The sequence below is a fragment of the Ambystoma mexicanum genome, chromosome 2p, assembly GCF_040938575.1.
Source record: "Ambystoma mexicanum isolate Mex_15411 chromosome 2p, UKY_AmexF1_1, whole genome shotgun sequence".
In the NCBI taxonomy this organism is placed as follows: domain Eukaryota; kingdom Metazoa; phylum Chordata; class Amphibia; order Caudata; family Ambystomatidae; genus Ambystoma; species Ambystoma mexicanum.
In genome coordinates, this window is record NC_090923.1 from 1,287,470,707 (window position 1) to 1,287,493,977 (window position 23,271).

The window sequence follows — 23,271 nt, forward strand, 5'->3', positions numbered from 1 at the left end:
GGAGTGATCACTGTTCACTGGCAGCACTCCCCACTGATGCCGTTGGGCGTCCCTACGAAGGGCCTCAGGGAGGAGGGGCAACAGGGTGGGGTGGAGTGGAGTGGAGTGCAAGCCGGGCTCCAAGCGCCCTAGCAATTTGCACAACTCCCTCCACTTGGGGGGCACCACCACTATTGCAACTCCAGTCCAGTGGGCGTCACTGCCGGCACCTCTGCACCATAAGCCAACCCCCAAGGGGCAGATGGACCAAGGACCTCCTTATTGCCACTCTCTTGATCTCCCCGTGGAGTGGAGTGCCTACCCCCCACCCCGCGTGTCCTCCACTGATCCACACTGCTCACTTTGCACCATAGTGCCACTGATCTCCACGTCCACTCAGTAGTCTCTGTCAGCAGTTGGCACCTATAATGACTTGAAGCCGACACTGTTCCCGTTCACTCTTTGCCTGGAGCCCTGTCCTCTTCCTCACAACTCCAGTCACATGGGTTGGCGCGAGCCCCCCCCAGGCCCTGGGTGCACCTGGAGCCTTCTCCGTGACTGGCTTTGCCTCCTTTGGGCTCACTCTCCTGGCTGTGGCCGCCTCTTATGGCCCAGCCAGCGCTGCATCACCCCCCTGCAGCCAGTAGTGCCAGCACAACCTGTTTCATTCAGATATGAAGCAGCCCTATCAAAATCACTATTTCACATTAACTCATACTTTAATTAAATATCCACTTATATGAGGATTGCAGTACATTTTGGGACCAACAATTGCCTCTTTTCGTTAATCTCAAATTTTAACTGCACTTTTAAAATTGGGGAAGGTGCTTTACAACACCACTGATACCTGCCTAACTTCACTGTAACAATGTGCACGTCTTTTAGTAAAGAAGAGATAGCTAACAAACTAAACTCAATGTTATCATATATAGCTTGCGAAGTCATAAAATCCGGTAAGGTGGACGTCCAACCTAACCATCTCCCGGATAACCTAGAGCAAACCCCTCAAGAGAGGAGCAAAGTCAAGTTCTCCCCTATCTCCTTAGAGGACATGAACTCTGTACTTTCACCATCAGATGTACGGCCTGCTCCGAAAATATTGCCAGGATACTGGCAAACTGAAATACCGATACTGGCATTTGGCCCAGCGGTTTTATGGCTGGATTATGAGTGCTGGTATCGGGGGTAAATTCCCAAGCCAGGGAGTCCTATTGGACCGCTGCTGGTAATACCAGCGATTCTTGCTGGAAGAGCTGGGGAAATTTCCAGCACCTCACCAGCAAACTTGTAGTTGGCCGGTGCGGAAACGTGCTGGTGCACGTTAATTCCGCAACGGCCAACTTGTAATGAGGCCCAAAATGTTACATTGTTTGTTTAATCTTGAATTTCTTGTTCTTTAAATAAATAATTGCAAACCCCATGTGTTCAGAACATTTTAAAGTATTTGTTTCATTAAAATACATTTTGAAGCTATTTTTTTAATCTTGTCCTGAAACTTGAATATTTCATTGACTTGCTTTGATTTTTTTCTTAAAAAGTGGTTAAAGAAATATGGACTGAAGAAACTAAAGCTAGAAATTTCCAACCTGATGTTTGGTCCTGATTGCACACATCAGAAACAAATGGTGCAATCTTTGCACAAGAAAGTGTCTGCGAAATACTGTTCCATCTTCCCAAGCGTGGAGATCAGTGTAAGTGGGGACCAGTCTCTCTTTTATGAAGTTAATGTCACTGTGCAATAGGTTTTATGTTATGATTGGACGGTTTTTATTTAATGTAAATTTGTGTAATTGTCTCTTCCCCAGACAAGCAGTAGAGTTACTGTTGGACAACTAAAACATGGGTTGAATGCATTTTTACCTTCAAAGATGTTACGCCGGTATTGGTGGTTGTAAAGAAATATTCAATCAAACTGTAACGTAATAAAGTCTCAGATTTAGATTACTTTTGTTAATCGTTCTCCTCCCTTATCATAGTATGCAAAAATGCGGCTAAGCCGCTCCACAGACACTACCAAATTCTTCTCTTTTGTATTGTCTGTGAAGTCACCACCCACAGCCCATCCCTCGCCCACATTCATTACTAATAGTTTAAAGGCTGGGCAACATCTGGGTACTTCCCGTCCAAACCCATTATTTTTGTTTTAGGTGATGCCACTACTGGGGGTGTGGTCAAGATATGTGTACTGTCATGAGGGAGGAGGACTGCAAAACAAGGTAAAATACCACACTGACTACTAATAAGGATTACCATACGTGATGTAAAGACATTTCCGCTGCTCTTCATCACATAACAGTCCTAAACAATGAGGATATACTAAGTATATGTAGAGTCACGTCTGATCCTTAATGTAAACAACCACACTGAATGATAGCAACACTCTTGTGGTTTATTTCCTGGCTTGGTTTCTAAGGAACATTTTACTACAGCTCTAGTGCAGACTATATCACAGTAGCCCCACCAAACAAAAGTGCTTGGAGAAACCAAAGGGGTAGCCCTGACATAGGCCATAAGCAAAGGGTTGGATTGTGTTTACGGTCAGGCTTTGACCTTTCCGTTTAGCACAATACCGCTATCTTAACATCCACAGTATTCAATGCAGTTAGTAGAATGGGAAGGACACAAAATTGGGAGGAGCCCCTCTTGGTCCAAATGAAATGAGGAGTACACCTTTGGTAAGTAATTGGAACCAGTACATGGCCCAGGGCCACAAAGAGTCCTGAGATATGCAGGGCAACATGCCAGTGTCCCAACATTCCCTAACCATTTAGGGCTATAACAGCCACTAAAAATAAAGCCTTGTAGGGTAGTAATTAGCTTGAGATCTCTAGTATAGGCTGATAGCGAAAGCTTTAGTACCAAAAGGAAGATGAATTCTACATAGAGGCCTGAACAGCAAATAACCCTTGGCAACGTTGCAACCAATAGAATAGGACCCAGTGACTCTCCTGAAGGCAAACCTAAAGCTTCAATGGTAGCCCATTGGATTGGACTTTGCGTCACTATTGCCAAACCATTAAATAGCCTATCCGGCAGGAAATCCAGAATTTGTCAGGACTGGCTGGGTTAGGAACAGGAAGAGTAACAAGATTAACATTGTGCCTTCAGAGCTGGTTGGGTTAGTTATGCTTTTAGAACTGGCTGGGTTAGTAACAGGAAGAGTTTGTTCATAGGATTAACATTGTGCTTGCCCAAGTCAAGATGGAGCGAAAGAAACTCAATCTGATTGGTTAAAGGAACAATGATATGTTTGGTTTGCCTGATTGGTGGAGAGAACAATGGGTTTGATTCTTGGGAGGTGAGCAAGATTCTAAACTGCCTTTCATCCAGAGAAATTCAGTGGCTGGTTGTGTTTTAGTTAAGCTCCTTAAGTAAGGCCTTTTCAGAGCTCAGAAGATCAACTAAAGAAGTAAGAATTTCGTTTGCTGATCCATTTGAAACAAGAAGTCATCAGGTGGGATCGTTTCTTTAAAGATTTAAAATTGTCACAGTGAACTTTCATTTTTTTTAAGAACATTTAAAAAGTTAACCAAATTTCAAAGTCATTTTGAGAAAAGAGACATTTACAGTTGAAGTTATTATTAAGGAAGACAAGTTTGAAGATATGCGTAGGAGTTTAGATGAAATTAACTGCGTGTAATGCTCTTAAAGACTGTTAAATGTGTGCGCAAGCTCGCAAGTTGTTGTTTACGTGTTTTTTGAAGACGCGCGTGTATTCGGAGCGATGGAGCGCGTGTCCAAAAGATTGCGCGAGTGAATTTTAGCGCGTGTCCATTTTAACGTAAATGACGTCTCATGGAAAAGCGCGTGTGGGTTTGCGATAGAGCGCGAGTCCATTTTGGTGAAGCGCGAGTGGTTTTAAGCGCGTGAACTGTTTTACGTGAAATCCATTTCGTCTCTCCGCGTGAGTTCGGTAGCGATAGAGCGCGAGTCCATTTTTAACCAGCGCGCGTGATTTTTATCGCGTGTACGTATTTTTTCATGCGCGTGTGTTTGTTAAGAATCGCGTGTGGATTTTAAAAGCGAGCGCGTGTGTTTGCTAAAAATCGCGTGTGGATTTTTAAACGCGAGCGCGTGTGTTGCTAGGAATCGCGTGTGTATTTTTAACGCGAGGACAATTCTTCACGTCTTCTGATTTTTACGTGTTTATCGCACACGCTATTTAAGGAAGAAACTATACGTTCTTATGTAAATAAAGAAAACTATTCACACGCATAAGGAAGCAATATTCCAGGAAGTTGAAGAATGCTTATTTTCTTAATGTAATTTATGCAAATGGACTTCAATATTTCAGAGAAAGACTGCCACTATGAAAGCATTGAAAATTACATAAGGTTAAAGAAAACTCTGAAGCAAGAGGAAAGTTTAGTCCAGAAATGGTGTTTGCAAAAAACCATCACTTTAGAATTCTAGAGAGACTAAGTGGTTTGAACTGTATGCACAACACAAGAGACATTTACAAGATATCACACACAGATTAATAGCCTCTAAGTCTTTTACTGAGGTTAAGAGGTAATGAGTTTAGAGTTTATTTAGAATACTTTTAGAAAATAGAATTTTCTTATTACATAAATAACCAGGTGTATTTGTTTACCACAGATACCAGAGCCTACCAGACGGTTGCAGGGCTGCAGTGTCTCCGTTGTTATTTTATCCAAATTCCCCTTTCCCTTTCTTGGGGTTTTCAGCTCAGCTTATAATTAAGGGTTGAGAGGTGAACTCCTAGTGAGGGTCTGTGGGGCCAGCATCAGCTCCTGTGGAATTCAGTCAAGCCGGACCCTGACAGGATGAAAGGCCCACGATAATATTTTCCACCTGAGCTGATATGGATCCCACAGAGGCACTAGCAAGTTCCATAAGGGACATGTTTTCAGAGTTAAGGGAGGAAATGAGGGCTGTGCGAAAAGAAAACCAGGAATTACAAGTTAAGTTTGAAGAGTTAAACTCCAAGGTTACCCGTAAGGGTGAAGAAATTTCTTTGGAGTCAAGAGATTCAGAAAATACTAGTAGGGAATTACCAGTGTTAATCAGAGAGGATTTGGGTGAAGGAACGAGTTCTCAGGGAAGAAGTAGGGGAAGTTTGAATGTACCTATAGGTCCAGTCCCCTTAGCACCTCCAGAGCGTTTTGGGGGAGATGTCAAGAAATGCCAGATTTTCCTTACCCAGTGTGAACTTCATTTCCTTTGTAGACCTGAAGCTTTTAATACAGACGCTTCTAAAATAGCTTTTATACTGTCTTACCTTACTGGTGAGGCGGCAACTTGGTCAGTATTATTAGTTGGTCAAGAGAATCCTATACTAAAGAACTTGTTAGCCTTCAAGTTAGAATTTAAAAAGATGTTTGATAGACGCCAGTTATCTCAAGAAGTAGATGGAGAATTATTAGAGTTAAAACAGGGAACCAAAGATTTGGTGTCTTACATTACACAGTTCAGATCTTTAGTATTAGAGAGCAATTGGCCAGAAGAGAAGCGATCTTCTTTATTCTATAGAGGCTTGAAGGAGGAATTGAAAGATGCATTATCTACAATTGTTAATAGACCTACTTCATGTGAGGATTTAATTAATCTTGTCATACAAATTGACTATAGATTAGGGGAACGTAAGGCTGAGCGTAGAAGAGGAGGAGTTGAGCAACCCAGAGTTTTCCCTAGAATTGATAAAGGAAGATTAGAATTTGTAAATAAAGAATTGAGAACTGGGAATGTAGAGAGAGTAAATAAGGTGAGAGGTCCTTTAACTAAGGAGGAGAAGGATAGACAAAGACAGAATAATTTATGTTTATATTGTGGGAAATCAGGACACTTTGTTGGAAATTGCCCTTGGTGTCCAAAGACTTCCGCCTCTCCTAACAGTTCCAGAAATCAACAAGTGGCAAATACTATTCAGGCAGCGGTACCACATATTACTTTGAATGTATCCTTATATATTAAAGAGGAATTAAAGCGAAGTGGTCCAGTAGTAATAGAGTCAGGAGCCACTGGTAACTTCATGGATTGGAATGTGGTTAAAGATATGAATGTGCCTTATGTGGTAAAAAGTATACCAGAGTATGTGAGAGCGGTGGATGGGTCTCAACTGACATCAGGTTTAATTATACACGAAACAATCCCATTGGAAATGGAAATTGGAGGACACTGGGAGGAAATTGTGTTTGAATTGATTGACACTCCACAGTTGAAAATCATTTTGGGAATGCCTTGGTTGACGTATCATAACCCTCAGATTGATTGGGGAAAAAGAGTGGTGAAATTGGATTCTACTTTTTGTGTTACAAATTGTTGTAGAGAAATAATTCAGGAAAATGTTTCTAGTGGTAATTGTTCAGAAGTAGTGGAAGGTTTGGTGAATTTGGGAACTATAGTACATTCTATAGGGGCTGTAATGGGAGAATTACCAAAATGTTACCATGATTTCAATGATGTATTTAGTGAAAAGGAAGCTAATGAATTACCTCCTAATAGAGAGTATGATTGTAAAATTGACTTAGAACCAGGGGCCCACATTCCTTGCAGTCGCATCTATGCCTTAACAGAAAAAGAAAATCAACATTTGAAAGATTACATCCAAGAAAATTTGAATAAGGGGTTCATCAGGCACTCTCAGTCGCCAGCAGCTTCTCCATTATTTTTTGTTCCTAAAAAAGAAGGCACCTTACGAACATACATAGATTATAGGGCATTAAACAAGATAACAATTAAAAACAGATATCCGCTACCTTTAATCTCAGTAATGTTAGACCAAATTCAAGGAGCCTCAGTATTTACCAAACTAGATCTTCGTGGAGCATATCGTTTGGTGCGAGTACGTCAAGGTGATGAATGGAAAACAGCATTTAGAACAAAATTTGGTCTTTTTGAATATCAAGTAATGCCATTCGGATTGTGTAACGCTCCTGCAGCTTTTCAATTTTTTATAAATGAGGTATTAAGAGACTTTATTGACATCTTTGTAGTAGTGTACATAGATGACATTCTCATTTATTCTAAGGATATAATGCAACATGAAGAACATGTAAAGAAAGTGTTACAACGACTAAGGGAGAATAAACTATTTGCTAAGTTAGAAAAGAGCCAATTTCACACCAAGGAAGTGGAATTTTTAGGTTTTATGATTTCTCCCAAAGGTTTGGAAATGGATATGAAGAAAATTAAGGCAGTTGAACAGTGGCCAACTCCAACTTGTGTTAAAGATATCCAAAGCTTCCTGGGCTTTGCAAATTTTTACAGGAGATTCATTAAAAATTTCTCTCAAACTGTTGCTCCTATCACCAAATTATTGAAGAAAGGAATGAAATTTGAGTGGAAAGATGAGGCGGATCAAGCTTTCAAAACATTGAAGAACTGTTTTACATCTGGACCGATCTTATTACACCCAGATCCTTCACAACCATTTTCTGTGGAGGCAGATGCTTCTAATGTTGCAATTGGAGCAGTGCTTTCTCAAAGGCACCCTGAAACTGGACAGTTGCATCCTGTGGCCTATCTATCTAAGAAATTGCTTCCAGCATAAGTGAACTACACAATTACAGACAGAGAACTCCTGGCAATCAAGAAGGCATTTCAGGAATGGAGACATTATCTGTTGGGAGCAAGATTCACAGTAACCGTTTTAACCGATCATAGAAATCTTCTGTTTTTGAAATCTGCTCGAACACTATCACCTCGACAACTTAGGTGGTCACTTTTCTTTTCAGAATACGATTTTGTGATAACATTCAAGCCTGGGCGGTTAAACGGTAAAGCGGATGCTTTATCACGACAAGGATCTTCGGGAGAAGTTGAAAATCAATTATTACCAGAACCAGTGATTGCAGAAGAAAAATTTATCCTAAGTACTACAAAGGAAGAGAATCAGCTTCTTAAAAAGATTCTAAAGGAATTACCAGAAGATGAAATTCAATCTTGGTTAGCGGAGGATTCTGGAAGACATTTAATTGAAGGATTTCCATGTGTCCATTCTAAAATTTACCTTTCAAGCAAGGAACTGCAAAAGGAAATTATACAAGAATGTCATGAATCCAAGTTGGTAGGTCACCCTGGAATTCGTAAGACTATTGAACTGGTTGAGAGAAAATTTTGGTGGAAAGAAATGAAAAAAGATATTGAAGACTATGTGAAAACATGTGAAGTCTGTGCTCGAGTAAAGTCAGGAGGAGGAAAACCATCTGGGTTATTAAATCCATTACCAGTACCCCCTAGTCCTTGGTTTACAATCTCTATGGATTATATTGTAGATCTTCCCAAAGATCAAGGTTACACTACAGTATTAGTAGTTGTGGATTTACTCACTAAAGCTGGGCATTTCATTCCCATGAAAGGAGAGGCTTCTGCAAGGAATCTGGCAAAAAGTTTTTTGCAAGAAGTGGTACGATTACATGGTCTACCAACACAAATTGTATCAGATCGAGGGTCTCAGTTCATTTCTAAGTTTTGGCAAGCTTTCTGTACAGAGTTGGGAATTGAGGTAAAACTTTCTTCAGGTTATCACCCACAGACCAACGGCCAAACAGAGCGAGTAAATCAGGAATTGGAAAAATATATTAGAGCTTTTTGGCAAGAAAGAGGAAGTTGGGTAGATCTTCTTTGGCTAGCAGAGTTTAGTTATAATAATTCTGTCAAGGATTCTACTAAGTATTCTCCATTTTTTAGCAATTATGGTTTTCACCCACGATTTTTGAAAGAAGTGTTGCCATCTGAGTATTCTAATCCAGAGGTTGAGCAGCGATTGACTTGTATTAGAGATGGTTTAGTAAAAGCTAAAGAAACTTTAGAAAAAAGCAAGTTAAGATTCAAGACATTTGCTGATAAGAAACGTCGTAAAGCACCACATTATCAGGTGGGTCAAAAAGTTTGGCTGTCCACAAAAAACCTACGTTTAAAGGGAAGAACTAAATTTAGTCCGAGATTTATTGGTCCATTTGAAATAGAAAGAATAATAAATCCCGTAGCAATCAAATTAAAATTACCCACAAGTATCAAAAGTCATCCTACATTTCATGTCAGCTTAGTGAAACCTTGTGTGTCAGGAACTAGATTGGGGAAACCACCACCAGCAGTTTACACAGAAGAAAATGAAGAAGAGTTTGAAGTTAAGAAAATCTTAGATTCCAGGATTGTTAGAGGTACCTTGCAGTATCTTATTGACTGGAAGGGATACGGTCCGGAGGAAAGATCTTGGGAGGATCAAGTAGATGTACATGCCCCTCAATTGATAAAAAAGTTTCACAAGAGGTTCCCTACTAAGCCAGGCCCTGGGACAGGGCTTTGAAGAGGGGGGTACTGTCAGGACTGGCTGGGTTAGGAACAGGAAGAGTAACAAGATTAACATTGTGCCTTCAGAGCTGGTTGGGTTAGTTATGCTTTTAGAACTGGCTGGGTTAGTAACAAGAAGAGTTTGTTCATAGGATTAACATTGTGCTTGCCCAAGTCAAGATGGAGCGAAAGAAACTCAATCTGATTGGTTAAAGGAACAATGATATGTTTGGTTTGCCTGATTGGTGGAGAGAACAATGGGTTTGATTCTTGGGAGGTGAGCAAGATTCTAAACTGCCTTTCATCCAGACAAATTCAGTGGCTGGTTGTGTTTTAGTTAAGCTCCTTAAGTAAGGCCTTTTCAGAGCTCAGAAGATCAACTAAAGAAGTAAGAATTTCGTTTGCTGATCCATTTGAAACAAGAAGTCATCAGGTGGGATCGTTTCTTTAAAGATTTAAAATTGTCACAGTGAACTTTCATTTTTTTTAAGAACATTTAAAAAGTTAACCAAATTTCAAAGTCATTTTGAGAAAAGAGACATTTACAGTTGAAGTTATTATTAAGGAAGACAAGTTTGAAGATATGCGTAGGAGTTTAAATGAAATTAACTGCGTGTAATGCTCTTAAAGACTGTTAAATGTGTGCGCGAGCTCGCAAGTTGTTGTTCACGTGTTTTTTGAAGACGCGCGGGTATTCGGAGCGATAGAGCGCGTGTCCAAAAGATTGCGCGAGTGAATTTTAGCGCGTGTCCGTTTTAACGTAAATGACGTCTCATGGAAAAGCACGTGTGGGTTTGCGATAGAGCGCGAGTCCATTTTGGTGAAGCGCGAGTGGTTTTAAGCGCGTGAACTGTTTTACGTGAAATCCATTTCGTCTCTCCGCGCGAGTTCGGTAGCGATAGAGCGCGAGTCCATTTTTAACCAGCGCGCGTGATTTTTATCGCGTGTACATATTTTTTCATGCGCGTGTGTTTGTTAAGAATCGCGTGTGGATTTTAAAAGCGTGCGCGTGTGTTTGTTAAGAATCGCGTGTGGATTTTAAAAGCGAGCGCGTGTGTTTGCTAAAAATCGCGTGTGGATTTTTAAACGCGAGCGCGTGTGTTGATAGGAATCGCGTGTGTATTTTTAACGCGAGGACAATTCTTCACGTCTTCTGATTTTTACGTGTTTATCGCACACGCTATTTAAGGAAGAAACTATACGTTCTTATCTAAATAAAGAAAACTATTCCCACGCATAAGGAAGCAATATTCCAGGAAGTTGAAGAATGCTTATTTTCTTAATGTAATTTATGCAAATGGACTTCAATATTTCAGAGAAAGACTGCCACTATGAAAGCATTGAAAATTACATAAGGTTAAGGAAAACTCTGAAGCAAGAGGAAAGTTTGGTTTGAACTGTATGCACAACACAAGAGACATTTACAAGATATCACACACAGATTAATAGCCTCTAAGTCTTTTACTGAGGTTAAGAGGTAATGAGTTTAGAGTTTATTTAGAATACTTTTAGAAAATAGAATTTTCTTATTACATAAATAACCAGGTGTATTTGTTTACCACAGATACCAGAACCTACCAGACGGTTGCAGGGCTGCAGTGTCTCCGTTGTTATTTTATCCAAATTCCCCTTTCCCTTTCTTGGGGTTTTCAGCTCAGCTTATAATTAAGGGTTGAGAGGTGAACTCCTAGTGAGGGTCTGTGGGGCCAGCATCAGCTCCTGTGGAATTCAGTCAAGCCGGACCCTGACAGAATTAGAGGAGGGTTACAATCTACAGAACAGATCTGCTTAGATAAACACAATTCTCAAAGGACACCCAACCACCATTTCTCAAAGGACACCCAACAATGTGAGAATGCTTTCTTAGTAGATAAGCATGTTGAATACTGAACTGTTCAATAGACCTTTCAGACAACCCTAAAGACATGTGCCCTCCTTTCTCAACAGCCATGCTGAGAGAAAGCTGTGCCAACTTCTGGACTGGGAAACTGGGAAATGCTAGAGAGGATCGAACTAGATTTAATCTCAAACTGTCTGCCCCTGCTGAGTTTAACAGAGCTGGTTACCACGGTCTCTGTGTCCAAGACGGAAGTACCACAATCAAATCTCTCATTATTAGAAAGAATACACCATCTGCACTGCTCCCACCCCGCCTTCTGATTTAATTCCCTCATCCTTTGATCACTTCAAAAGTTCTATTCCTTGATCCCACCCCTTTTACTATCCTCATCTATCGTCCACTGGGCACCCTCGGCTTGTTCTTCTCTTATCTTGACTGCTTACGTGAAACACTCCCAGCTGATGTCCCTGCCATCATAATCGGCAACCTCACATCTTCAATATGTCTAAGGCCCAACAGTTCCAACAACTCTCCACTCTCTCTGACAACTCACTAGTCAAACCGCATAACTTTGCAATCCACATATAATGCACTCTCTTGATCTCTCTTTTTCCTATCTTCTACGTTGTTCTCCTCTGCTCCCACAGTTAACACCTACCCCTCTAACCATTCACTTATTCACTTTACAATCTCTATTCCTCCCCCACTCTCCCAGCACCTTACCTCAACTATCACCAAACATAAATTCAAGCCCATCTCCATGTCCTTTACCTTGACCAAGTCAACATTTCCCTCTAAGCTCTCTCCTCCACTTGCTCACTCCATTGATCTTGCACTCCTGGCTTTAACTCTGCACTGTCCACCCCCTTTAATGGTCACTTCCCTACCCACTCCATTACACCATCCAGCTACTGAGTACAATCTGGGTCGCTGATTATGCTGCTGGCATAAAAAATAATCTCCAACTGTCCTCGCTGCCTACAAGCATTTTCTATAGACCCCGACTACAGCTCACAACACAACCAAATTCGCCAGTTATCCTAAACTTGTTTTCTCTCTTTGTTTATACCTTTGCATACCTGACCTTTCAGGGAACCCCCCTCCCTCCAATAATCACTCTTTCTTCCTCTCTCTGCGCAGATGTCTCCTACTTCTCCAATAAAATCATCAAAATACACAACACATATCCATCCCTCTTTCTCTCATACTCCTCCGTCTTTCTACACTCCTATCTTTCCCACTCCTCTTTATAACACGCATCTCCTACCTTCCCCACTAAACGTCTACTTATCCTTCGCTCTGACAACCCATCCTGCACTCCAGTTACCACTTTGCACCACAAATTGTCAAGGAACTTGCACCTGGCCCCTGCCTTCAACTCTCTGCCTTAGTCAACTGTGAGGAGTCGGGAAGGAAATTCAGACACAAGTTAGACAGTAATTCCAACAAAAAGTCTCTCAAGGATATGGCTGCTTAATCCAGAGGGTGGTAAATGTTAACTGATGTCAGCCTTGAAGCAACATAGAGCGATTCCATGCTTTTTTGAGCTAAATTGGAAAGTGAAAAAATAAAGGTTGCAAGACTGCACTCTCATCTCCTAATACTGAGGCTGATCAGTATCAGAATATTTTTACACAAAGAAAAAGGAATGGAGATCAAGAAAATTGCGCCAATGAAATATTTATTAGAGATGCGTTTTTTGTAAGTTTGCAATAATTGTATTTGTATGTGCAATTTCTTCAATTTTAAGTAAGTAGTAGATTGGATTCCTTTTGGTTCCCTCTATTAAGTTGCATAGAGGAAATGTTTCATATAAGATGCTGTTAGCAGATTGGATTCCTTTTAGTTCCCTCTATTAACTAGGGGAAGGGAGACACTAATCCAGAGGGTGTCTCCCTTCCCCTAGATCCTTCTTCACGGTCTCTTGAAATTAACAGTTTTTGCTTTTCTTCTTGATCAATACCAAAATCATGTGCAATTCTCTTTTGTCTTTGGGTTGTCAGGATAACTGGTATACTCTCCTGCCAAGGTTTCTCTGTTATCTTATATTCACAGATTTGTAATTGCCTGGTATACTCTCCTGTGCAAGAAAGGTATGGTATCAACAGTAAGACAGACACAAGTGACCATAGTTCAACGGTGGTTATTGGACTTAAAAAAGGGTTTGAAAACACCCATCTATTCCTAAATCTAAAGATGGGAGCAAGCAACAACCATCAAATAATGACATTGCAGTCCTAGGGGTGTCTTGTCAAAACAAAAGGGCCTATACTAAAATGCCTATTGCCAATCCTTACCTTTAAATACAAAGTAGTGTGGGAAACAATGTTACGTAAAAGAAAGAAGTGTTCAAGAAATGATGAAATGATATGTCAGGATATTCAGGCCGTTGGCCTTTCTTCCCCACGTTTTCTGCACGGGACAAGGGGGCCCATTCGAGCTTAGCACAGTATCTGGCACAAGGGTACATTTGAAACATGAGCATCAGGACTTTCAGCGTCCAAGTCTCTTTGCCTTTCAAAGTCTTTTCTTTCAGAGGGCCTGATGCGACAAACAAACAATATGTTCTTTTCCTCTCAGGATTTCACACGTTCTCAATTTCTTAGGTGATTCACTATCCACCTTGGATCCTCCTCAGCCAGGTTCAGACCCCCTTCAACGCAATGCTCGTAGAATTTTCATATATACAATTTCTCGGGTGATTCACGGTTCACCCTGGATCCCCCTCAGCCGGGCTCAGATCCGTTTAAAAAAATGTTCAATCAGTCTCCCTTGGCAGTGCTCGGACCAATTAAATTGACTTTAACACCAACTTTCTTCAACCCAAAGCTTTTTGATTGATCTCCCTCGTTTGGGCTCGGACCAACTTTATCTACTTTGTTTTCAAATCTAATGGCAGTATCAACATCGAAGATTTTCAATTGTGCATGCGATTTTGCTTGACCTACTGCAGGACCACTTCGATTCACAATCCTTTGCCACCTCTCACTTGGATACCTTACAGAGACCTTTGAAGGAGCACGCACACGGTGCCAGACCACTCTGTGAAAGGTATCGTATCTGGGTTTCAAAGTTCAATAACTTATCTGTTGTTCAATTTTACTTGCGTTGGTTATCACATGCGTTTCATACACTGTTCATTTCAGTGCTCACCATACAATGTTACCGCTTGCAACCTGGGCTTCAACACAGACCAGTCTTGTATCAGTCTCCCTAATTCACCAGCTGTGCTGATTTCACTGGCACTGCTTTGTTGAAGGAGCCAAGGACAGTACCACAGCAGCAGGCGATTCTCCCTGCCTTGATTATCGACGTGGGAGGACCCCGGGACCTCCCACACACAATGCAGGATTCTTCAGCGTGATTTCCTGGTCTTACGCTTTCTATTCTCAAGGTTTCAAAGAAGTAACGGTTCCTCGTTGAAAAGGTCAAAGGCACTTCCCTCCTTGCGATCCCGTTCTGTTTTGCCGTCTTTTTCCTTGTGTTAAACTGCCATCTTGTAACTGCTGCTTCCTCGTGTGCTTTGCCTTGCTCAGAGTGTGCTCTCATGTTCCACCTTTTATCCATGTGAGGAAGTGTAATGGAAGTCAGATGTGCCTGATGGTCAGTAATTGCCTAACCCTGCTTGACCATTGTATTCGGACATGTCAGGTATACGGCTCAGGTGTTAGTCCGTTTTCTCTCATAGCGAGCTGTCTGTGAGAAAGTGTTTGTGTTGTGAAAGGGGCGGGGGGGGTTTGAGTTCCTAAGTATCCTACCTGGTAGGATGGGGTAAAGGTGTTACATGGAAGGGGATATCGTGTCTCGCCATCCGGTGTCCCACTCCCCGAAGACCCCTCGCCCAGGTGATTCTCCCACACTGGTCCACCCCCAGGAACTGGATCCAAAAGCAATGGTCCATGTTCCGCCCACCTGGATGACAGATCCCCGGGGACTAGCGGGTGAGACACCTTCTGGTTTTTCACACCTCCCAGGGTTTCTTATATTCATGTACTTATTTATTTATTATTTGCTTGTTAGACGCTTATACAATAAAAAAAATACTGTGTCAAAGCTCCCACAGGGCAAGGGAGGGAGCAGGAGTGGGAAATACATTAAAGTACATAATATATAAGAGCAGTAGGAGGGAGAGGAAAACATGATGAACTTACTATGCCTTTTGAGTATTCAGAACGTGCAAGTACAGCAAAGAGGAAGGCAGGGGGACAGTGCTGTGGAGTCTGAGCTCATGGGTGAGCCACAGATGAATGTTGGTTGCTACACGGCAAGGAGCCGTGAGGGGTGTAAGTGCACACCATCAGGGCGGAGGGTGTACGTGCAAGTGGAGATAGACCGGAGCAGGGCCGATTGGGTGCGGGAGGTCAGGGCCCGAGGATGCATAAGGGCCCAGGACACCAATCGCAGCAACTGTCGGATTAACAGGGGAGAGAAGAAGGGAAGGAGGAGGTAAAGAGGCGAGTCTTAAGGAGCGTCCGTAATTTAAGAAGATCCTGCTCAAGGCGCAGAGGGAGGGGGAGGCTGTTCCATAGGAGGGAGCCAGCTGAGGAAAGTGAAGGACCACCTGCCCTCTGTTTAGCAAAAAACGCTTTACACACAGAGAGTTGGAGCTAGAGGAGCGTATTGGTCTAGAGGAGGAGCATTTAGTAAGATTAAGTTGAGGATAGTGTGATCCCCGGGCCCAGACCGCCTTGTGGATGTTGCAGAGGAATTTAAATTTTATCTGTGCAGCAACCGGAAGCCAGTGAAGACTTTTTAGTGCAGGAGAGAATTGGTCCCTGGGCTTAAGGCCAAGGATAGGTCTTGCTGCGCCATTCTGGATTAGCTGGAGGGATCGCAGAGTGGAAGATGATAGATTCAGGAGGATGCTACTGCAATAGCCTAGAGAGAACCAGAGCTTGGGTCACATTGAGCCTCTGGGGGAAGTGAGAAAAGGGAGAATTCCTTTGAGAAGGAAGAGCTGAAAGTGGGACTTCTTGGAAATGTCCTGAGTGTGAGGGAGGAAGGAGAGAGCAGAGTCGAAAATAACTCCAAGGTTTCTGGCTTCAGAAGAGGGCGCAAGGAAAGAGCCCAAAGAGGAAGAAAAGAGTGAAGGGAAGCAGGAGGAAGCAGGCGTCACAATGGGAAGGATCTCAGTTTTATAGGCATTGAGGCAGAAATGATTAGGGATGCACCAGGACTGGATGGCAGATTAGGCAGTCAGGAATGATGGAGGGTGAATAAGGGTCGGCAGGGAGTTTGAAAAAGAGCTGTGTGTCGTCTGCGTAGCACTGGAAGTTGGAAGAGAAAAAGACGATGAGGCGTGAAAGAAGAGCAAGGTTGATGTTAAAGAGTCAGGGGGGGAGGGAAGTAGGAGAGGAGAAAGTGCCCAGGATGACTTGGGAAGAGCGGTCAGTACGGAAGGATGTCAGCCAGTGCCCATTCTGAGATGCCATGGGTATCGTGTAGCCTTTGTATGAGGATGGAATGGTTGACTATGACAAAGGCAGAGGAGAGATTGAGAAGGATAAGCACAGCTGGGGAGTCCAGAGATGTGAGCAGTTCTTCACAGGTGTTCAGAAGAGCAGTTTCCGTGCCTCTGCATGCTCAGAATCCAGATTCATGGTCGTAGAGGCCCCCAACAAGTTCAGTGTGTGAGTTGGGGCAAAACAAACTTCAGCAGTTTTCCCAGTAAGGGGGTGATGGAAATAGGGTGGTAGTTGGCAGAGCAGGTAGGATCTGATGAAGGTTTTTTCATTATTGGGCTCACATGGGAGTGCTTAGGGGAGGAGGGGAACGATCCTGTGACGAAAGAATGATTACCGAAATCAGCAAGAGCAGGGGCAACAGAGCCAATGTTATCCTTGATGGTGCTGGATGAGCAGGTGAAAACATGCTTAGAAGAAGCCTTCATGGAGCGGACAACTCTGGTAACTTCTTCAGGAGTGACATGGGTGAAGGAGGACAGAGGAGGGAGTGGGGGGAGATGAGGGGGTGTGGGACGAGTTTTGAGGGAGAGAAGCAATGGTGGTAAAGATGTCCTGGGTTTTGGAGGCAAAGTGTGAGGCCAGTGCATTGCAGAGGGCCTGGGAGGGAGAAGGGGAGGAGGAGACTGAGGAGGGGTTGGCTAGTTCCCTGCAGATCTTGAAAAGTCCAGCCGTGTTCTTGGATGCACCGAACACCTGTGCCTGAATGTGGGCTCTTTTCTTGGCCCGGATGGAGTGTCTGTATTGCCTTTGGATCAGGCGGCAGGTAAGTTTGTCAGAAGATGAGCTTGAGGTTTGCCACCTCCATTCTGCTGCCCTGCACTTAGGTTTCAGGGCCGCAGGTTCGGTGTTGTACCAGGTGTTACGCTTATAGGCAGGTTTCAGGCGGATGCTCATGTCTGGGGCAAGGACTATTGGTGATGGAAAAGTGGAGGTTGCTGAGGGCAGAGTCGGAGGTGGAGTCAGGGGCGGAGGGGTAAGGGCGATGAAGGTGGAAGAGAAGGCAGCAATAGACACTTGTTTCATCGGGCGGATGTTAGCGAACAAGGTTGGTGGGACTTTCAGAGGGCCAAAGGGACTCAAGTGGGCGGAGAGGAGAGAATGGTCAGACCAGGGGAGAGGGTTGACTAGTGGGAGGGAGAGAGAGAGAGAGGTCAGGGTGTATGAGGGAATCCAGAGTGTGTCCAGCTGAGTGGGTTGGCCCAAAAGGGAGAATGGCGAGGGAAAGCGAGGTGCAGAGGTCAGTGAAGAGAGTTGATGCAGAGCCTGGGAAGTCCAATTAGATGTTGAAGTCACCCAGTAGGAGGAGGTTGGATGTAAATGAAAGTAAGGAAGAGCAGAATTCAGCCCATTCAGAGAGGAACAGGGTGGTGGTGCCTGGAGGCTGGTAAATGGTGGCAATGGTCAGGGTGGAGATGGGAGAGATGACCAACTTGCAAACCAGGCTTTCAAAGGAAGAGAAGAGCTGGGTAGGTAAGATGGAAGCAGGAACCCACTCAGGGAAGATTAAACCCCCTAACGCCCTGACAGGCGGCGAGGTTGAGCTTGGAGAGAATCTTGAAGCCTTCAGGAAGGAGGGAGTCAAACGCAGTGACTGAGCTGGCATTGAACCGTGTCTCGGTAAGAGCGAGAATGTCGAGGTCAATGTCTTCAAGAAGGAGACCGATGTTAGCAGAGTGTTTGTTGGCTGAGCGGGCGTTAAGGTTTGCCAGGTGGAGGAGGTCTGTGCCTTTCAAGGATTTCTGAGGTGGTGTACAGGGGCGTGGTACATTAGTCAGAGGAGGGGGAGAGAGAGAGAGTAGAAGGTGGAGATGCAGGAGAAGGGAAGTTAATGAGAGAAGGCAGGATCCGGTCAAAGAGGAGGAGGAGGTTGGGTTGTGGGCCCTGAACCAGGATAGTGCCAGTGTGATAGACATTAACAAATCAGCGAGAGGATGAGAAGCCGGTCAAGAGGACTTCTCACTTGGTGCCACCGATAATAGTAGAACATGTGGAGGAAGAGAGAGTAGGGATGAGATGGGGGTCCATAGATCTGGACAGGGGACAGAGAAGAAGATATCAGTGAAAACCTCACTAGAGAAAGTACTGACATAGGTGTCTTCGATGGGAAGTCCAGTGTTTGCACTCAATATGTCTTTTTTGTGCTTTTTTCTACTGTACTTTGCGAGATGGGGGTAGGTGATAGTGTAGCAATTAGAGAATATAGGAGACATGGAGAGAGCCATTGGTCAGCAGAGGTTTGGACAGGAACGAGAGAGGAGTTGCTGCACAGTACAGTTCTAGCTAAACTCACCAGGAGGCCTAGTAGGAGATGTCAAAAAGGAGGCACAACACAGTGAAATGAGCTGCACAGATGGAATACAAACACACCTAAATCCAATTTTTAAAAGAAGGAGGCACAGAGGGAATAGAAACACACCTAAATCCGATTTTAGAAATGGAGGCACAACACAGTGAAATGGTGGAGGTGCACAGATGGAAAACAAGCAAACCTTATCCGACGTACCTTGTACTCACAAGTGCACTGATGGAAGGTGAGTGTTTGCATCGTGGAAAGATAAGTGAAAGGCACAATTGACGTTAGGAGAGATAATGGTGGAGGTCAGCCAAGCTCACTTACAAGACTGCAGGGAGCGTAGATAGCCTAGGAACCCATGACCTGGGAGAAGTAGTTAGTCAGGAGGACGAAGCATAGTTTGAGAGGGCTAAGGCCCTCCATGCCCTCCTTTCGAGATTGGGCAGAATAAGGATGCCCTACCCAATCGGGATGAAGGATTCTGCTCACTGACTGGGCCTGGGGATGCCTGGCAATCTGCCGATGTTTCACACAATCAAGAAAATCATTTTATTTGTAAAAATTATTTTTATTAACATTTTAACAAACATTCATTACAAACCAAACCTGCAGTGTATACGATAACATTATACTTATGCATCATTCAATCGTGTTCACTGCTCCCTTTTCCCACCCCTGTTTCGAGCCTACTTCTATTAATGTTCTATTCTCGCCTCTTGTGGTGGGGTATCTCTCTCCGTGAGATCTGGAGGGTCTTGTATTGACCCGAATCATTCTGCTATGAGCAACCTCCAGGCCATCAGGGTCTCAGTTACCACCCCCCCCCCCCTCCAGTGCTGCTTGCTTCCTGCCATAACATGGTTTCCGCTTCCGTCCATTTCTGCAGATCTCCCCACCATGTCTCCAGTCGTGGTTTGTGGCATGTCTTCCACACCATAGCAATTATCCGCTTCGCAAACACATATGCCAGATCTTTCAGTTTGCTTACATGCCTAAGTTTTCGTGGTCTAGGGAACCCCCCTAGCAAGCAGGCCCACACAGTATCCACCACAATCTTAATACCCTTTGCTGCCAGTTTGCGTGCGACCTCGCCCCAAAAGCACTCAATAACCGGGCATGACCAGAACATATGCACCATGCCTGCGCTCTCCTCATCGCACGTAGGGCATGCCTGCCGTCCTGCATTCTTGAACTTGGCTATCCTTTGGGGTGTCAAGTACGTCCTATGCGTAATATACAATTGCATCTGTTGAAGTCTTGCGTTTCTCAACACTTTCTTGTGATACCCCTGGACTCGTACCCACATCCCATCCTCCATCAGACTACCCACTTCTTTTTCCCATTCCATCTCAGTTGCACCAGCTCCTTCCCCACTTTTGACATCATCATCTTGTATATTCTAGATATCTCGTGTCCCCCTTCCGCTATATCGTATATTGTGTCTATAGTAGCATCTGGTTCTTCCTCAAGAACCAATTCAGACCACGTTCTCTTGAGCTTCCGCACCAGTCTATTGTACGTGATATACTGGCCAATATGTAACCCGGTGTTCGCCCCCAGCGCCTCAAAATCTGTTATGGTCCCCTCTTACCAAATATCCCCCAGTGTCTCTATCCCAGCCGACTCCCAGTGATTCCTGATTATCATCCTGAGCTGCTCCTCTCCCCCACCAGCGCAACCAGTGGTACCTGAGGAGAGCACGGGCACAGGTTCCCCATCAGTTGGCACGCCCTTCTCCACACTTTCCACCCAAGCACCAACATCTTGGGGCGCCCATCCATTACAGCCTGGGGTAACCATATTATCTCTTTCAAATAGAAGGGGACACAGTCCCATCGGAACAGCATGGTTTTGGTGGTCGCCTCCTCGGAGAGCCATTTGGCCACATATTGCAGCTGACTCGCTATGTAATAAACTTCATAATTGGGCAACTTTATACCCCCCCTTCTCGTGAGAATTCTGGAGTTTCCAGAGGGCAACTCTGTTCCGCGTACCATGCCACAGGAAGTCCCTACACATACCAGCCAATTTACTAAAAAACTTCTTGGGTATCAAGTACGGGATGTTACCAAAGTAGTGCAGGAGCCTAGGCAAAACCACCATCTTCAACATTGCGCTGCGTCCCATCATTGCTAAGGGCAGTTTAACCCAGAACTGCATGCAATTCTCAATTTTCTTAATAGCTACTTCTGTGTTGCGCTTGTGTTCTTCTTCTACTGCATGGTAAATGTCTATTCCTAGATAACGAAATGTGCTAGTTGCCCAAGGTACTTGTAACACCGGTAGTTGTTCTAGGGGGATCCCCTTATACCCACCTAGTGGGAACATGCTGGACTTCTGAGGATTCACCGCTATACCAGACATCTGCATATCTTCCCATCACCTCCAGAACATATTGGAGGTTCTCCTGTGGATACCGCAAGTACAATAATATATCATCTGCATACAATGATACCAGGTGTCGTTCATCTCCCACAGGGATGCCTATTGTCATATTGTTGCCTTAAATAGATCGCTAAGGGTTACAGAGCTAATATGTAAAGCATAGGGGACCATGGGCAACCCTGTCTGGTTCCCCTGCGGAGCTTCCATCTTTCCAATATCACTGACCCCGTTTTAACTCTCGCCAGCGGTTCACTGTATAACATTTTGGCCCAGCCCAGGTATCCCGGTCCTATCCCGTAGCCATCCAGGGTCGCCAGCAACCACAGCCATTTGACCGAGTCAAAAGCCTTTATTGCATCTAACGACACTATTGCCAGTTCATCACCCCTTCCGTTCCCATGTTCAATGACTCTATGGAGCCTTCTAAGATTATTGGATATGTTCCTGTTGGGGACATAGCCAGTTTGATCCGGGTGTATCAGTTTGCTTATGACTTTTCCTAGTCTATTTGCCAAAACAGCTGTCAAGATTTTACTGTCTTGATTAAGCATCGACAGGGGTCTGTAAGAACTGCAGCTGTGCTCTGGCTTATTAGGTTTAGGGAGCGGTATAATAATCGCTTCTCTGAGTGATTCTGGCAGTCTGCCTCGCTCATGCGCCTCATTCAGCATGACCAACAGTGGGGGGAGCACCTCATCTTTAAACGCTTTATAAAACTCGCTTGGGAGTCCATCAGCCCCCGGGGTCTTACTCGTCGGCAGCTGTCTCACTACCTCTTCTAGCTCCTCTAATGTAATCGGTACATCCATCTCCTCCCTTTCTTCTGCACTAATTTGCGGCAATCCTATGTCCTCCAGGGTTTCCTCTATCATCGCGCGGTTATCCTCCCCGTCCTCTCCATACAACCGCCCATAATAGTTTGCAAACTCTTGATTAACTCCCTCTTGGGTATCCACCACCCCCCCGTCTTCCCTTTCTATCAATCTGATCGGGGGTCTAGGGGTTTCACTTTTGTATAGCCATGCCAAAAGCCTACCTGGTTTATCACCTCCTGCATGTTGCCTCTCGATATACTTTTTGTAGTTAAGGTTACACAAACTTTCCCAATGCCTTGCACACTTCTGCTGCAGTCTCTGTATTAGGTCATTATCTTGATTGACGCTGTCTCCCCCGCTAAGTGCCCTCTCCAGTTCCCTCTCCGCTTCCTGCAGTTCCACCAGGATCCCCCCCTGCAATCCTTTAGATTTCGCAATAGCCACTCCTCTCATCATAATCTTGAAGGCCTCCCACAAAGTTGCCGCTGAGTCCACACTACCCGTATTTGTCTCAAAATAGCTAACTATCTCTTCCCTCATGTCTTCCCTAAAGAAGGGGTCCCTGAGCGCCTCTGCCCTGAGGCGCCACATCGGAATTCTTGCTCTGGGGGGGCAATATTGCCAACCTAGGATCAGGGGCGAGTGGTCCAAGAGGACCCTCGCTTTGTATTCAATTTGCGTGACTTCTGACAGTATCTCTGAAGTGGCAAAGACATAGTCCAGCCTCGTGTGCAGCCGCTGTGGGTCCAGCCTCGTGTGCAGCCGCTGCGGGGCAGAGTAATGCGAATACTGCTTCTCTTGGGGATGGTGCACCCTCCATACATCTTCTAATCCGAAATCATTCAACAATGTCCTTAGCGCCTTAGCCGGTGGGGCAGGCCTATCCGGTTTCCCATCTGACCTGTCCACCCTCAGGTCTAGCACACAGTTAAAGTTCCCTCCCCAGATCACCGTGCCCCCGGCACACATGCTAAGGTTGTGACACAGCATTCTAAAATATGCCGCAGTATTTTGATTCAGGGCATACATGTTTACCACACTTATTTCCCTATTTTCCACCAGTCCCTTCACCACCACCATCCTCCCGTCTGTCTCCACCAATGTCTGCAATAGTTGAAACGGGACATGTGGCGCCACCCAGATGATCACTCCTCTGGCATACGCCGAATTTGACGAGCCCACCACCGTCCCCTTCCATTTCCTCTTAATCACTTCCATCTTATTGCGTGTCAGGTGCGT

The 23,271-nt window shown here is 44.3% G+C and overlaps 1 protein-coding gene across 1 annotated transcript in view; it reads left to right on the forward strand.

The window, feature by feature from the left end:
- Positions 1–23,271, forward strand: part of VWA3A (von Willebrand factor A domain containing 3A) — a 2,090,411-nt gene that overhangs the window by 1,400,848 nt on the left and 666,292 nt on the right. Inside the window, exon 26 of the mRNA XM_069645605.1 lies at positions 1,518–1,670. Coding sequence (XP_069501706.1) covers positions 1,518–1,670 — 153 coding nt within the window. The remainder of the gene's footprint in view (positions 1–1,517; positions 1,671–23,271) is intronic.